Source organism: Falco biarmicus, chromosome 6, assembly GCF_023638135.1.
Source record: "Falco biarmicus isolate bFalBia1 chromosome 6, bFalBia1.pri, whole genome shotgun sequence".
Classification (NCBI taxonomy): Eukaryota; Metazoa; Chordata; class Aves; order Falconiformes; family Falconidae; genus Falco; species Falco biarmicus.
This window is the reverse complement of record NC_079293.1, coordinates 37,261,568-37,278,553: the sequence shown is the minus strand read 5'-3', so window position 1 is coordinate 37,278,553 and position 16,986 is coordinate 37,261,568. Positions and strand designations below refer to the sequence as shown.

Sequence of the window (16,986 nt, the reverse complement as noted above, 5' to 3'; positions counted from 1 at the left end):
GCCGCGGGGGACCCGGATGCTATCCCATACGCTAATAACCCGAGTAATGCCTTTTTACAATCTATGTCCCGAACGCTCCGCTTTTCTAAAAAGCATATGAGCGAATCGTACGTCGCTTGTCTCTCCATACCTTCGTCAGCGCTGTTGCAGCCTTTGCGAGACTTCGGCGACGCGTGGCCGGCGGGACCCTCTGTAGGTGCTCCCGGGCGCGGGGACTGTGCCCTTCCGCCTCCTGCGCTGCTTTCAGGACCGGTACCCGAATCTCCGTCGAACCGTGGCTCGCAGGTTCAGCCCTCTCTAGGGTCCCTGTTCGGGCGCCATTTGTTGCGACGGAGAGAAGACACAGTCGCTCAATATGAGTGATCAGCAGACTTCGTTTATTGTCCCTTACAGTCACCTTTTATGCCTTCTTATAATTAGCTCATACATATTACAAAAGTTAAGCTCATTATTGGTTAGTTGCCTAAATACCAAGCCCACCCCTAGTTTCTCTTCTGTAGTTTTCTGTTCCCACCTGCAACATTCTTTTCCCACCAAAATCTTCCTGTTATTGTGTAACAAGGACAGCCAAAGACAGTGTATTTTGCTTTACTTCAGATAAGCTGAGAGCGATGTGCATTTTTGTCCAGCCAGCTGGACTATGTCTATGTGACCCTTTTCAGCTAGTCAGTTATCCACAGGCCTTCAGCTAAACACTACTTTTTGGTTATAAGATATTTTTTCAGGTAAAATACTGTATTCACATCAAATATATAGCGATTTAACACAAAACAGTTAACATAGAACTTCAGTAACTTCTGTAGGCCTCCTCAGGTGTACCCAGCTTTCAGAGTTTACACTGTTCCATCACCAAAAATTTGTTATTAGTAGAATTATACTTTTCTCTCTTGAAAGTTATTAAAATGCCGGAGACAGAGTCCACTCCCAGCAACACCATGTTCACAAAAGTAAGCAGAATTACTCTTGCTTTACTAAAGTGCAGAATTCTGAAAAGCAGAACTTGGCTTAAGCAATCATGGAATACTGGTGGATAGAAGTCCAATTTAGACAATAAGATAAAAAGTAGTATCTCCCAGAGCAATGTCTTACCGTCCTTAAATAAGATTTTAAACCTGCAAGTATTTCAGGGAAGATTCTATTTTAGTACCATTTCTGTTGGTATGTTTTGGAAGTGCCACTCATGAAGCAAGGCATTCTAAACCATATTAATAGCAATTTCATACCACATCATTTTTATTTATCGGGCACACCCCAACTTTTTTTGAAATTGTTTTATGCAATTTTTAGTGATATTTTTTCTTCCTGAGATAAAATACTACAAGACAAACAGATCTTTTCATTGTTTAAAAGGGAAAATACAATTCACAACAAAGTTTTGAAAAGATAATTGGGTATGTTTAAATGAAGGAATAATAGAACGAAGAAAAGAGTAAGTGCCACTGACTATCTCCAGATATTCCAGAAGTGTATAACTGTGTATTTAAATGCAATCATCATGTATAATGGAAAGCAATATAGTCTTGAAGAATACATCCAAATAGCACTTTTGCATGGTGAATTAAGGAAATTGAAAAGGCCAAGTTCGTTCACGGGTGTAGTCTTCTACTCCTCCTGACAGTGCAACCCAAAGTTGTCCATCTCTCATTCTACACAGAAAAATTGGTAGTACCTGATATTTGCAACCCACTTAATCCCAAACCAATTTTAACAGGATCCACTTCAGAACAGTGCTGGCTGCCCCACTGTGCTTTCTGACCTTTGGAGGGAACATCAGACCAAACTGCTGTGTAAACCCATTTTGAGAATTCTGTGACATTTGGTAGATGATGTTCAGCTGGGAAAGTCCCCCACATAACAGTACACACGAAGTCACAAAAACAACGCTTCTCTCCCCAACATACAGGACGTTTAAGGACAGATGCTACATAACGACACAGTAAATATTTAATGAAACTAGACTTCTGCCAACTGTTTTGCTAGCACATTGCCACATATTCCTTCAAAGCCAGACTTCTAATTTTCATAAGATATTTGGGAGCTATACTATAGTCACTTTTTTCCAAAAGCAGTCCGAAAGCATATTCAAAATTCCTCACAATGACCTATTAAATATTTACAATTACAGCTGCCAATTTTTTATAGATGAGATACACTATCTTCCTCAGCTAACCAGGAATTTTTCCTATCTGCTTCTAGGACCGTCTCATCTCAAATAGTCTTGTCTTTATGCCAGAAACTGAAAATATGAACTCTTGGATTTGCCTGTTTAAAAGTAAAGGCATAATGCTTCTGTGGATACAGCATTATATCAAAGAGTAATCTTTTACAATTGTAACCCTTTAGTAATTAAATATAGCTCCTGTGTCCTCCTATCAAAGAGATCTCAGAAGGAAAACCTAATGAATATGAAAATGTTAAATATAATATTATAAGATGGTAGCACCATCCACAACTGTTTTTTACTCCTATTTGCCATTAAAAAACCTGCTTTCAAGCATTTAACTTTGCCAAACATGAATTGTGTCAGCTAAAGTTTTCCATTCTCAAAACCACAAGCATTCAAGCATTTCTGAGGAGCCCAGGGGGAAAAAAAGTTTGGTTTTTTTGGTTTTTTTTTTTTAACATATGAAAAGATCGTAGTGAATTTCCATTTGAAAAGTTCTAGTGGCTATGTGGTAGGGCTGATTCTCTCTCACCCCATGGTTAACAAATTCTTGGGCTACTGAAGAGCTGCACATCTGCAGGTCCTGAACAGATGAAAACCTCTATTCAGCATGGGTTGATGATGCTGTGGTCATGGCCAAAATGCCCCAAAGGGCTTTTCTGTCCAACAAAAGTCCTTGATGAAAGTAACCAGAAAGCACCAGACAGCTGAGTCTCACTTTAAGGAACGAGAGATAATATATTAGATTTGTAAGAAGCTCCTTTTGCAGAGATCAAACCAACCTAAGATTAAGAGGGGCTTTTGGGATACACGCTGGCTGACTGGGACTGACACCAGTTAGTCCTAGCAAGTAGAAGATCTAGAAAAAGGAAGCCTTTCCCTTTTACTTCAATCCCATGGGGACTGTGAAAACCTCCATGCTTGCAGCAAGGATTCAGAATTAGATTTTTGAGTGTGTTCTCTGCTTTAAGCCTTGAGAACGTTATCCTTCTGTTTAAAAAATGTGGCACATTTTTTAAAAAAGAAATAATAGCAATAATTACACTTCACACCTCCTCAGCAGGTGTTTCAAACTCTCTGAAGAGTCAGTCATTATTAAGCAAATTGCATCCCAGGGCTCAGGAACATTTTCTTTCCTTGCAAATACAGCTATGGGCTGTGCTATTTTTCTGTATTTGAATAGTGACTGTTGTTGTGGATTCCAGATCACACAAATGAGCACGGTAGCTAAATGAAGTTTGAAGAACATCCTGAGAATCCCCGTGGTGGCAATAAAATTTCAGTCTTGCTGATAATTCATCAGTGTAGTGTATGAGTGTCACAGCCACAGCACAGAAGGTGATCCCTTGGTTAATCTGATTTTGAACTGAAAATGTATTCAGACAGGTTATTACACATTTGCTTTGATCATACCAGGCCTGACTCTGATAGTCAGGCTCCTGCTGAGTATGATCTAGCCGCACAGTACTCCTATAGCTGTCAACGACACCATTGTGTTGTACAGAATACCTGAATCTGATACATAGCGACAATGCATGATTTTGCTTAGCAAAAAACAGTTAAAGCCTTTTCAAAAGAACCTTTATTATGGAAATTAAACAACACAGAAATACTTTTATTTACCTATACTAAATATTATATGTATAAATTGGGGATGTCTATTAAATGCAACATTCTTTAAAGTACTGAAAGTGATCTGGCCATACTGATTGATGTTAAATTTGTGGTGGGAATTCCATTTTTTCCTTTTTTTTTTTTTTTTTTTTTGGTAATCTGATTAATAAAGTTTGGTGACTTTGTTCTGGTAAATTTAACTGAAATGGCAGCACAATTTTACCAGGAAAACTCTGTCTCCTTCCACCACTTATATACATGTTCTCTACTCTTACCTAGTCAATGAACACTTAGAATGAACTGTTTTCAAAAAAACAGTTGTCTAACAAATCATTTCTAGAATCAAGACAAGTAAACTATAAAGAATACAAGAAATGAACATTTTTTCCCCATAACTTTATTTTCATATTTGTTTAATTTTAAAAAAAAAAAAAACATTTAAAGCTGTTAAAGGACAGAAATAGTTTCTTTACATTTAAAGATGTTTTAATAATATCAGACTGTAGCAAGAAAGTAATATTTTAAATATAAGATCTTTCTCACATGTTCCCTATGAAATTTACAGAATGTAGGATAAAGGGCAAACCAGTAAAATTCTGCCTTCAGACAACAACCATGCTGATTCCAGTAACCCCAAAGCAATTCTCATGGCATTACAGAAAGATATACAATTCTTCTCTCTTTCAGATTGAAATACCTAAATTTTTAAAAATTAAATATATGGTCACAGGCAGATCTAGCTTTAAAAATGTAACAGTTGTTATTTTAACTGCATTTTCAATGTAAAGTGGTCCCAGTCTAGCAAAGCACTACAGAATATGCCTAACTATAAGCACTCAAAAAGTCCTCTGAAAGTTACTTCTGTGGTGATTTGCTAGAATGAAGTCAGAATGAGTAATCTCTTTCTTTTCTTGATCTTTTGCCCTATTTTTGCAATAAAAGTAACAGATTGTACAATAGAAAAACTCTGAGAACAGCTTGAGGAACTTGCAGAAAACAAAGTCAGAAGCAAGATGCAGTTTAAAAGGGAATATTACGCTGCTTGCCTATGGCCAATTACCAGTCTCCTTTCTCTCAGCAAGTCGTTATGATCAGAGCACCAGGGCCAAAGCTCCACAAGCTGGCAAATATCAGGGTAGAAACAATTGGAGTTTGCCATCCAAGGTGGCTGTGGTGAGCTGCAGTTCAAAAGAGAAGAACATATGGCTTTTATAAACATCTTTCCAGTGAGTGAGTTTCGCTTTAGGGCAACAAACTGAATGAAGATCGCTAAGAAGATACTTAAATTACTTTTTTGTTAAGAGGTCCAAGATTCATTTCAAAAAAAGAACAACTTATCCTATAGACTCTTCTCAACCAAGCTAATCTGAAAATTCCATTTTACTTAGATTTTTCTTTTCCAACTATTTTCAAATTTGTGTCAACATCCGCTAACACATCAACAGTCTGTAAAACCAAAGCATATGTTTAAACCACATAGAAAGTCAAACAGACTTCACTGTGTATGACTCAAGAAGGGAGCATGGAAGAAATAAGAAAAAGCTGGAACAAAAGAAGATGGACAACACTATGAATTAAATAAGGCACACCAACAAATGCAGTTTTCTGATTTTTATTGGTGTTAAACGTAGTATAGAATTTCCTTTGTCATAAAGTATGTTGAAAAAGGCCACAAACCTTTATGAAGAGGCAAGTCAGCAAGTCTTGAAGACTTACATAAAGAGCCTTCAACTGCATTAGGTTTCTTTTACCAATCTCACAAAACCTTAATTACAAAATAAAAGCAAAAACTATTTTCTGCAATTACTTCTACAAACAAGCACTGAGCTACACTACTTGCTGTAGCTCAGAAGCTTGATCTACAAATGGCACCTTTTATTCAGGATGTTTACTCCTTGCATATTAGGTTTTGCAGTTATTCATACCAGTGATAAAAATCTGAAGAGCTGGAACAAAAGATGTGTCTCATGCTCTAACCAGTTCATCTGGTTAACTTTTCTCATCCTCATTTTTCTTGATCTGTTCTTTTTTTTATGTGTTTACTCATTTGATTTCTTTCTTTGGATAAAGTGGATCTGCGGTCAATAAATTATTTTCTTGGCTTTGTATTCCCTCCTTCAGTATCTCCAATGATGAATTACTTTAATCTCTCACAATTATTATTCCCCAAGACAGTGGCTTTTGTTCTCTTATTTTCTTCTTTCTCCCTCTCACTTATGTCATCTCATAGACTATCCAGAACTGTCCAAACTAATTTTTCCAACTGTATATTTTACAGCTATCCAAGACTATTACATCCTTCCAAAGACTTCTATTAGCTCCTTATCTACCTCTATAACTTATTATTGGAAAGATGATATACCTACAAAATATCTAAGTAATGTATCCTTTCTATACCCATTTATCTTGTGGGAAAAAAGAAAATACTTTTAACAGTATTTCATGTTATCACAAAAGAACTGACCTAACCTGAGAAATCAGAGATGGATCCTATTCTAACTGAAGATTCATTATTCTGGGAGATAATACAGAAACCTTGTTTAGTTTTCAATTGAAAATAAACTAACTGTAAATAAACTGAATTTTTACAAGGCCCAAGGAGGTCATCTGGTCTATCTTCCTGTTCTAGGTGCAACCACTGAAAACATTAGAAGAGCATAGCTATGTCTATTTCAAGCCTAAATCTTGAAAAACTACAAGGAAATTTCACAACTTGTTCCAGCATTGCACTGTCTTCCTAGTGCCTTTTTTTTTTCTGATGTCCAATCTGAACCTCAAAAACTGTAATGTGTGGTCAATCCCTCACGTCATATTCTCTGACAGTACTGAAACACTGCTTGGCTTCCACCTGCTAAATATAAATGTATTCCCTACACTACTATTATGTTCTTCTTCCAGAGTCCTCTGTTTTTATTATCCATTAAAAAGTATCCTTTTACTCTATCTAACCACCTTCCATATTTTTGGCAATATTAAACCGCATAACCATTAAAATGCTGGCTGAACTAAAAATGCCCACCCTCTGGTTTGCAGATCTCTCCTTTTTGGTCATGTGTTCTACACCACTGATTGTATCACAAGTTTTCTTCCTTCCTTTTCCCTTTCTTCTGCTTTTTCAACCTGCTTTCCTTGGCAGTAGGTAAGAGAGGCTGCCCTTTGATTACATCTTTCTCCTGCAAACTGTTATACTCAGTATCTTGCCACGGACAAAAGGAATATAACCTATATACAGAGCCAGCAGTTATCCTTATTTTAGTCCAACCAACGTTTAAAAACCCTAATCAAAATAAAACAATCATTAGACAGTTAAAAAGGGACTTTTAATCCAAAAATTGCCTAATTATTACAGAAAAGTTTCATCAAAAATAGAGTTTTTATATGGGGTCAGTGAGCTACTACCATCCTGAGTTCTTTCCTGGGAGGACTACAGTGTTGATGGTGGGGATTTTCTTCCTCCTCAGACTGGGGTCCCATCAGGTTATTTTTAGGCATTAGAAGGGTTAATGTAGACTAGCTCTACTCTAGTCCCATGGACTGAAACTCTGTCAGCACACTGCGTGGATCCCTGGAGTTCATCTTTTGGTTTTGACTTGATCAGAGACAAGTCCAATTCATATCCCCAGTGAGTGTACAGCAATGAGAAGCAAAGTTGGATGAGTAGGGACAACTGGGAGATTCACTTCAAAAGCACATTTCACAAACTAAATTGCTAGTACATGCTCAGAGGCAGTACAGTTTAGCCTTCAGATTTTTAGAATAAATTTCTATGCCTGATCGCTAAAAAAGCATTTTCACTTGTAAAAGTGGCATACTTGTTTCAGAAGTGACTGCAGAAAAATGCAGAACAGGCATAACAACAGTTTTACAGTGTGTTACATTTCAGAAAATATAGAAATTTTAGCTGAAATTATAATAGTAATAATAGCAATAAATATTAATCTAACTTGTAGGACCCGTGCAATTCCTGAATTATTACACTTAAGAGCTATAAAAATTGATGAATAAAGAATACACTTAGTTATATTTAGAATCCATAGACATTTAAATAAGATTTTAAAGAAAAAAATAATATTTCTCATGCCAATATTATTTTCAAAAAGTGTCAGCATATATTACTTCACTCAAAGCCCTCAGTTCCCAAACATGCTACTCCAAATTTGTGGTTTAAATTATATTTCAAATCTCTATAGTAGTTATGTCAATATACTACTATAAATTTTAAAAAATAATTCTGTCTTACTATTGCATACTTCAATTTTGGCATCAATTCTGTGAACAATTTGAAACCTATGTAAAGGTTTCCTACGGGACAAACACTAGAACATTATGGAATATTAGAGGGTGTGTGGCAACACATACTATTTTTCATGTCAATAGATATATGAAGTAGTGAAGAAAAGACCTTCAAGTAAGGCAGAGAAGAAGGTGAAGGTTTTGTGCATTTTAGAGCTTTTTACAGAAGCTTCAAGGTTTAGAAAGCACCTATGAATGACACCTGGGGCCATAGCAAGGGGAGAATGAGTGCTTGAACACAGTCCTCCTCCTCTATTTGGTAGGCTGCAGAAGAGATAAAAGTTTACTGCAATAAAGTTAAAACAGTGACATGTGGTGTTGGAAGGCTGTCATTTAACAATGAATTTCAAGACATTGCCTACTGAATTTCCTTTTATAACAACACAGTATATATTTTTTTTAGAATTATCTTTGAAGGGTGGGAAATATGCTTCTGTAGTGACACCACATTAAAAAAAAGTGCTGTAAATTACAGGCCTGGACTTTTTTAAGCCACAATCACAAACAGTTGGCTTTGTATAGAGGTGCATGTAACAAATATTTTTCTTTAATATTTCATACAACATGCTTATGTGTATACACTGTAGCTTCAAGACATATGGTACTTCAGGAAATAATAAGAATTGAAGCAATTCCAGCTAGTTTCAAGTTATAGGCACATAACATGACTTTAGTTTCTTTTAGTTAGTAAAAACACGTAAATATGTATAATATGCAAATAATAATATCTATAATATGCATCTTTAAAATCTAAAATCTTAAAAAGGACCACTAGCTGCACAGCAAAAAGTATCACCTTGCCAAAAATCCATTATCTCAGCAGACCAGATGGGAATACAGTTTTTAGGGGTTTACTATTTTTAGTTTTCATTATTCAAACTATTCTTTGAAAATAAAAAGGTACATGTAGAACCAAAACTGCCAGAAGCAGATTATGTGGATTAATATGTCTCTGTAAAGTCATCTCTCGAGCTTCAAAAAGATAAAGAATTCTTCAGTTCAAGCTGTCATATACTATTTATAGGAATAACTGCCACAGATTGTATTTTCGAAGTAGCAATCATTGTTCAGGGAAGCATCTATTTATGGTTTAGCTAGTCAGTTAATCCTATTGTTCCCTTCATTTTCTTAGGTGCCATGTATTGATATGATAGCAAAAAGCGATCAAAGCAGAAATGAAAGAATAGCATACTGAACTTTTAGTAATACTTGCATATGAGACTGGAAAAATATTAACATATAAATAACTTGAATATTGTTGAAACACCAATTGCAACTCCAACTTTTGCACAAGAGCTTGTGACTGCTGACTGACCACTATGGAAGTTTAGAGCCTTTCTGCATTCCACCATGTACTTGAGAGGTAAAGTAAACATACCAAGTTATATGAAAACACACATTTCTAATTTAACTCACACTTTTTTACATCTGCTTTTGAATGTCCTAGTGGCATCTTTACATTAGACTTTAGTTCAAGGCCATCTTTTTAACATTATCTGGACTCGTATTCCACTTGTTACAGAGGCTTGCCATTACCTGTGCTTCAATACACCAAAACCTAACAACAAAATACATGCTTTTCAAAGGAAATGCTAATTCATTACACTGCTATCAAACAGCATACACAGTAAATTCAGAGTTTAAAGTAATCTTCCATAGCCTTCTGGTTTATTAAGTTAATGTTTTGAAGCTGTTTATATGGAAGTGCTTCCCAACCACGACAATTTTTGTGCTATGTAGTAATAAACAGCAAATAACAGTCAAAGTAAAAAAAAAAAAAAAAAAAGTACCTAGTTTCTTTTCCCCTCAAGTGATTTTATATAAATAATTTACATACTAAAATCAATATCTATAAAAGCTATTCAAAACCAGAACCACTGATTTTGCAGAGAACCAAGAAGTGTTATGCCAGAGCCCATCACGCAGTGAATTGTTCTGGTTACAAGCTAGCCATTTCTCTTCCTCAAAAAGAAAGATTGAAAAAAACACTCACCAAATTGATCTGCAATTGCAACTTTTCTGTTGACCCTCATAGGCATTGTGAGCCTGCAGCTGGATGGTGGGATCCCATCCTGCAGCACAGTGTCCCACTCACCCCACAGACTGGCACAGTTGGTCCTGCTGTGCCACAGCCGGCAGCACTGGGCATGGAAGGTGCACCAGCAAGTGGCACAGGCAGCAGCCCCTGCAGGAGGAAGGGGCAGGGACTTTCCCATGTAGGAACTAGGGATAGACCGGTATCACCAGTCAGGGCAGCACAGATGGTTCTAAAGAACTAATGGTAAAAGTGAAATCTGTTTTTCATGAATTTCAGACCTAATAAACATCTGGTTCATTTATATGTTTAATGAACTTGGAGTCATATCAATATAGTAAGTTTTGGAGTTTGTTTTGAGACTCTTTAAGCAAGTTTAATTAATTCTCTCTTCATTTTTATTCACATAAACTCAGAAAGCAGAAATTAAACTAAATAATTCAACCTTCTCTACACTATTCAGTGTCACAGGCTTCTCTTATTCATGCCTTTTACACTCGGGAAAGCCAAATGAAAGATAACCTCTCAATGTGACTTCAAACATAAACTACACAGAAGTCATCTTAGCAAGTATTTATTTTGAAAATAAACTTGAACTTAGTCACACAGATAAAATATAGATAGAACTCGTATCTCTCTTTTGCCATTCAATAGTATCTTTAGTTTCATGCTTTTCAGCTAATTATGAGAATGGGGGGGGGGGGGGGGGGGAAGGGGCATGGATCAATGGGTTTGAAGTGTGGCACACATGAGCAAACACCACCTTTTATTCCACATATTACAGCAGACAAACAAACATTACTCACTGATAGAATAAATCTCAATTTCAGGCCATTGACAACAAGCCACATTCCAAACCAATGCTGTAAATCCTACAGGAGTTTGACCACTGCTTTACTTCTAAAATGGTAAACTTCAAATGCCAATGGAAATCTTTTCATGCCAAGACTCTTTAAAAACTCACAAATCTAAACTTATATCAGAAATAAAATTATAACTGTAATGTTTTTAACATCAATTAAATATATATTTGCATTCATTTTTATATTACATACTTCTATGATATTATAAAATTCCAGATTCTTAATCAATACTGGTCATACCTAGACTGATATATATATTTTAGGAAACAACTCAGATCTCGCTTCAATGGATATAGTCAATGTCTATTAGAACAGATTTTTGTTTTTATTACCTTTGAAAGGGTAGATATAACCTCTGAATTTACTCCTGGCACACTTAACAGCTGCAGTACAAAACTGTCAGAAAGTAAATGATGTGGTTGAAATGAAATTGATAAGAATGCCATTAAACACTAATCTTTATCAATGAAAACAAAACCACGAATCCTGTAGTATATACTGTTGCTCTTGAATTTTGCATTAGTTTAACAGCTAGCAACAATCAAGAGCAAAAGAAAAAGGAAACACTATGGAACTGACTTTTATTATATTTTTCCTGTTCAGAAAGTGGTGTCTAAAGCAATGTAGAATTCACCACCTTTCCCCCTGAAGATCTACAGTACATTAAGGTTTTAACAACACTGGTTTTGTGGTCTAAGCCAGGAACAGAAGACATGTAAGTAGCACTTCAAAAAGGTATGTTTTCTTGAAAGATGGTTGCTTAATTTGACAGCTACACTCTGAAGTGTTCAGTTAGATCAAAGCCACATATTTTTTCACAGACAGAAGACAGAAGTTTTAATTGTTAAGATAGCTTTCCTGTTGCAGAAATGAGAACTGAGGAGAAAATACATTAAAAAAAAAAAAGGTTAGAAGCTTTTAAACATAATTCCTTGAGGTGTAGCATACACACACATAATCATACAGGGGGGAAACACATTCATATGTCTTCACGAAATCCGATCTATAGGAAGGTGTCTCAGCTCATGGCAGGGGGGTTGCAACTAGATGATCTTTAAGGTCCCTTCAAAGCCAAAACCTTTCAAGTAACGTCATTCAGGAGCTGAGGACTCTTCTGTGTTCATAGTGCCCATAAATTATATGCTCACATTTTTCCTCCCATTATGCTCAGTGCAAGGGTAGGCTAGATCAAGTACATTGCTTTATTTCTGTTTCCCTCAAACACGTAGTCCACATCTCTGATTTCCAGACAGAAATCACTGAAGAACAGAAGACTTCCACAAAGTGAATCCAAGCACGTCTAAAATAAACTCCGTGTGGCGTAGAGAAGTGTTAACACAATGCAGAATTCATCACACCTAATTTTTAGTGTCTCAAATATGTTTGATATGTCTTCAATATCAGAGATGGTTTGCATATCTAGAGCAACCCAAGTTCAGAGGCCACCATGAATAAGACATTAAAACAGTTGTCACTAATAATGTATATATAGGGATGGTAGGGCTTGGGCCTTAAAAAGGAGAAAGTCTTTTCTAGGACTGGTAGGAAGGATAACTGTAAAGAAAGCCAAATTACTGAACTTATAATAGGCAAACAATGCTTCAGAGTTGGCAAGCTGGAGCTGTAGAGGGCAAAGAACAGAAAATTTTCCAGACCACCTATATGTGTAGAACCGCATCAGAAAACTTACGAATAAAGTAACAGATGTCCCATATGCGGTATTTTTACTAGTCACACAAGAAAATCACCTAGATACATTAAAAGAAAAAGATGACTGAATGCAACCTATAGAGGTCATCTAACTCAGCTTCCTACTGAACCTTCATAACAAAACCTGATCCTTAAAACCTCGTATTTTTATTTGTAATTTTCTGTTCAAATAAAACATTCAAGAAACACAAATCTGAAAGCAACAGATCTTTATTTTATAGACTGACCTGGGCTTCCTGTCATTTAAAGTTCTTAAAATTATTACAGCAAATAGATACTTTGGCAAAGCCAAACATGCGAACATATTTGAAATTCCTGTCCAGACTTCTCCGTGTGTTTATTCAAATGCTTTTATTTGGACAGAGGAATAGGTATTGGAGCAAAGATCCACTTAGCTAGACTCCATGTTGGAGTTTTCTCCAAGAGTGCTATAATCAAATACCTTGGAAAGAGTGAGATACTCTTGCAGCTTGAAGGTAGGTACACCTACACTCAATGTTAGAGAACCTAACACTAGGACCTAATCTAGTGTTAGGTGAATGGGTGGACTTGATGATCTTAAGGGTCTTTTCAAACCTAGATGATTCTATGATTCTATGACTTCCTGAGCCAGATACAATTTCTACATATTTAGTATCATAGTTAAGGCTTGACTCTGGTGGTCTCCCTCACCATGAAAAGTTCTTAGCTTTCTTCGCATCTAAAATCTGATCTCTTCATACCTCCTGATAAGGCAGGGTAATGGACCTTTCTGGCCTCGCTGATCTGTCATAACACCGACAGTGTTACTACCCTGGTCTTGTTCTTAGGATATAAGTCCAATACTCTACTCTTCCTATACAGACCGGGAATTTCAGCCTGTACAGGACTCTTCATTACTTATTTGGCTCTCTTCTACGCTGTCTTTAACATAAAGCATAACTCCACTGACAGCAAGGTTTAGTCTGTTACCCGTACATTTTTTAATCTCGTACTGCAATATCTCACTGATTACCCTTCTTCCACTAGATTTGTGATAAGCCTAACAGATCACCCAGGGTTGCCTTCACCCAGTGCTGTCCATTCCATTTTCCCATCTTATTTCTTAGAATTTGTACAAATTTGTCACTAATTCCATTCTTGGCAGCCTAACCTCTATTTTCTACCTGACTATTTCTACCCTCTGACATACCTGTGAGAATACAGAATTTCTGCATCTTGATCTTTCATAGAAGTGTCATCCGAAACCCAGCCTTCAGTTTTAAAATCTTAGTTGCTGTATGACTCATATTAAGTTCATCTATTCTGAACAGATGTTCCTGGAATCTCCTGGGCAGTTTCTCTAAGGTATTATATTTTTAAATATATTACCCATTTCAGCACCCGCATCTCTTGGCTGTCAGCTTTTCATAAGTATTATTTATGTGCTCAAAAAAAGCAAATTTCTCATCTATATTTAACATGACATTTTTACAGGCAAGTAAACCCAGTAATTCCAAATAAGCATTTTGAAGTGTGAAATTTACTTGACCAAAATATAACATGTGAAGCAATCTTAAATCTGTCTTCTTGCTTCTATACTAACATTCAGAAATCTTTTTTGTTTAAATCTGATGTGAAGGAATAAGCTACGCCAAATAACTACAGACTCCTGTAATGGGTCTAGTTTAATTGACTTTGCCTTCTCAAACATAGATAAGAATCTGTCTAATTATATAAAAATCTTCTATCAGCAAGATAATAAAAAACAAATTAAATACCCTGATCTGAAAGAATATAATCCACTTCATATTTTTCTGCCTCTAGAGCTAATGAAGAAACAAATACTTACTTATATATATCTATAAGTATATGTAAGTATATAAGTATACTTACTTGTAACTAACTTACAGAAGTTAGTTATAATGTTTATACCACTACTAGAAGGTAAGTCAATACCACAGCAATGCAAATCCTCTGAGTGTTCTGATGCAGAATAGGATTTTATGGAAAACTTTGCTCATTTTCCAGCTTTAAGATATAAGCCAACACTTGCTAAGTGCAGCAAGAGAGTTTCCTCTAACTTCAAGGAGCATTGAGTCAGATCTTGATGTAAAAAAGCCAATAACTGGAACATACTAATTTAGTTACTCTTTACAACTCACAGCAATCAAAAAGTCTAGTTTCACTGCTTGCTGCTGTACTATTAATGACAACTTACACAGGCCCCCAAATGCTGTTTTTCTTTTAAAGGGCCATATTAAATATTTCCATTCCAGAAAGCATGCCAGTTTGGCAGTAGACCCTCCTGTGTGCAGAGCACTAGGACAAAGTAGTAGTAAATGTTCTTTACAAAACTAAATACATATCAGTACATCAAATCCCAGCTGCTAGAATACAAATTAAAGGAGACAACTTAAAAAATAACTGAAAATAAAAATGTCAGACTTAATAATAAGGATGGGGTGAGCAGCGGCAACATTGGAGAATGGTTCAATGAACATAACATTCATGTTTTAAGCACTCATATATGAAGTGTGGCTTGACAGGAGAACTAGTAGAAGAGTGTCTCATATAAAATTCATATCATGAACCTCAATAAATATTTTTTTTCTTTCTTTAGCGTAAGTTTTGCTCACTACAGATGCTTTCTTTCTCCAAACTTTTTTAAATTTTTAATGAAATTGTTATATTGGCCTGGGCTTTATGACATCATACCTGGGTTTATATCAAAACTTATTATTATTTTTGTTATTGATTTCACAGCAAGCAGAAAGATGAAGTGTAAAAGAAAAAGTAAAGTTACTTTAAAAGCCCCAAACATCTTAGCAACAAAAAGTGGACTTAGAAAAGGACTCATTAAGTACAATTGTTTTTTCATACAACCTTCTATTTATTAAATTTGGTTCCAGCATTAAGTTCTGTCTCAACAGACACTCCATCCTGGTGGTCTAACCCCTCAGGGGACTGCTCGAGGAATGCATGGAGGCTGACACTCTGAAGCAGCTAATTCTGCTTCAGGTTAGTATTTATCAAACATAGTGTACTACTCACTTAAAAACAGGGGCTTGGGGGTCACTCTGCTGATGGGACTGTGTTTGCACTGCGTAAAAAAAATTACAAACAACAATACTGAGGAAATAGGTGTGAGGTTAGAGGATGAATTACACTTTTCTCTTCCAGAAATGATAGACCCAGGACAGGTATTGAAGCACAGCAATAAAGGAAAGTACAAATAGTTACTCTCCATGTTTTGTGATTAAAAGGGAAAGTTCTCTACATACCACATCTCTTGTGACAAGAGAATGCCATACTTCACATCCCACATCACGAGGGTATTTAAGTCTTACATATTACATATTATCACTTTAGACATGTAGTTTAACCCCTTGCTCTGGAAGCACAGATATCATTGTTAAAAAAAATTCAGTATAAAATATACATTTTTGATTTGTCATAGGTGCAATTACAAGGCAACAGCAATGGAAGTAGGTAAATACACTATATATAAATTCTTAAAGTAGCCTTCCATCAGAATTATCCAGTCCTTTCAAATGCACATCTCAGCTGTTTCACTTTTAATTAAAATCATACATCAATGTACTGCTCAGTTTAACTACAAGACGCAAAAAAATATTTTTCTTGTAAATTTTGTTCAGCTTTTTCAAATCCAGAAGAAAATAGTAGGGAGGAAATCTAGAGTGGATAGGGATTGATAGAAGACCAAAAAAAAGAAAAATCAGTATTTCCAGTTTTGTGAATATAATTTGAAATGGATCTTACATAAACATAAGGAAGAGTCCAAGAAAAACATAATAGTTTTAGTTTCCTGCTGAATATTTGTTCAAAAGGTAATCATAGTACATATTTTACTGTATATTTCAGGTCTCAGATTAAGAAACTACAGACATAAAAGTTCAATAATGAAGAACTGGAAAGAGCAAAACCCAGAAAAATGGAAGAACTTATTTAATCTTTTCCTGGGTTAAGGGACAGGGAAGAGGAATAAAACACTATAAATATTGAGGAAAATACTGAAGTTAAAAAAATAAAAAAAAAAAAAAAAGAGAAGACATTTCAAAACAAGAGTGAGCCATTTATGTCTAATCCATGCTCATACCTGAGGTTCAGGCAAACCATTACTGCTTTACAAAGCATTCAGAATTATTTAAATTTCTAAGCAGGCCCCCATATCTAAGGCAGGGATTTTATCCCTTAGTACAATAAAGGCAAAACTCCAGTTGGCTTCTCCAGGACCAGGACTGTAATTAAGATCTTTAACATACCATATATATATATATATATATGTAAGGCACTTCATCAGTTGTTCTGACTTCCTTTGCAAGACT

The 16,986-nt window shown here is 35.7% G+C and overlaps 1 protein-coding gene across 1 annotated transcript in view; it reads right to left on the bottom strand.

The window, feature by feature from the left end:
* Nucleotides 1–4,247: 4,247 nt before the first annotated feature.
* The window catches only part of WDR27 (WD repeat domain 27), a 130,550-nt gene continuing 117,811 nt past the window's right edge, over nucleotides 4,248–16,986 (bottom strand). The window contains exon 24 of the mRNA XM_056344721.1: nucleotides 4,248–4,956. Coding sequence (XP_056200696.1) covers nucleotides 4,909–4,956 — 48 coding nt within the window. The 3' untranslated portion in view covers nucleotides 4,248–4,908. The remainder of the gene's footprint in view (nucleotides 4,957–16,986) is intronic.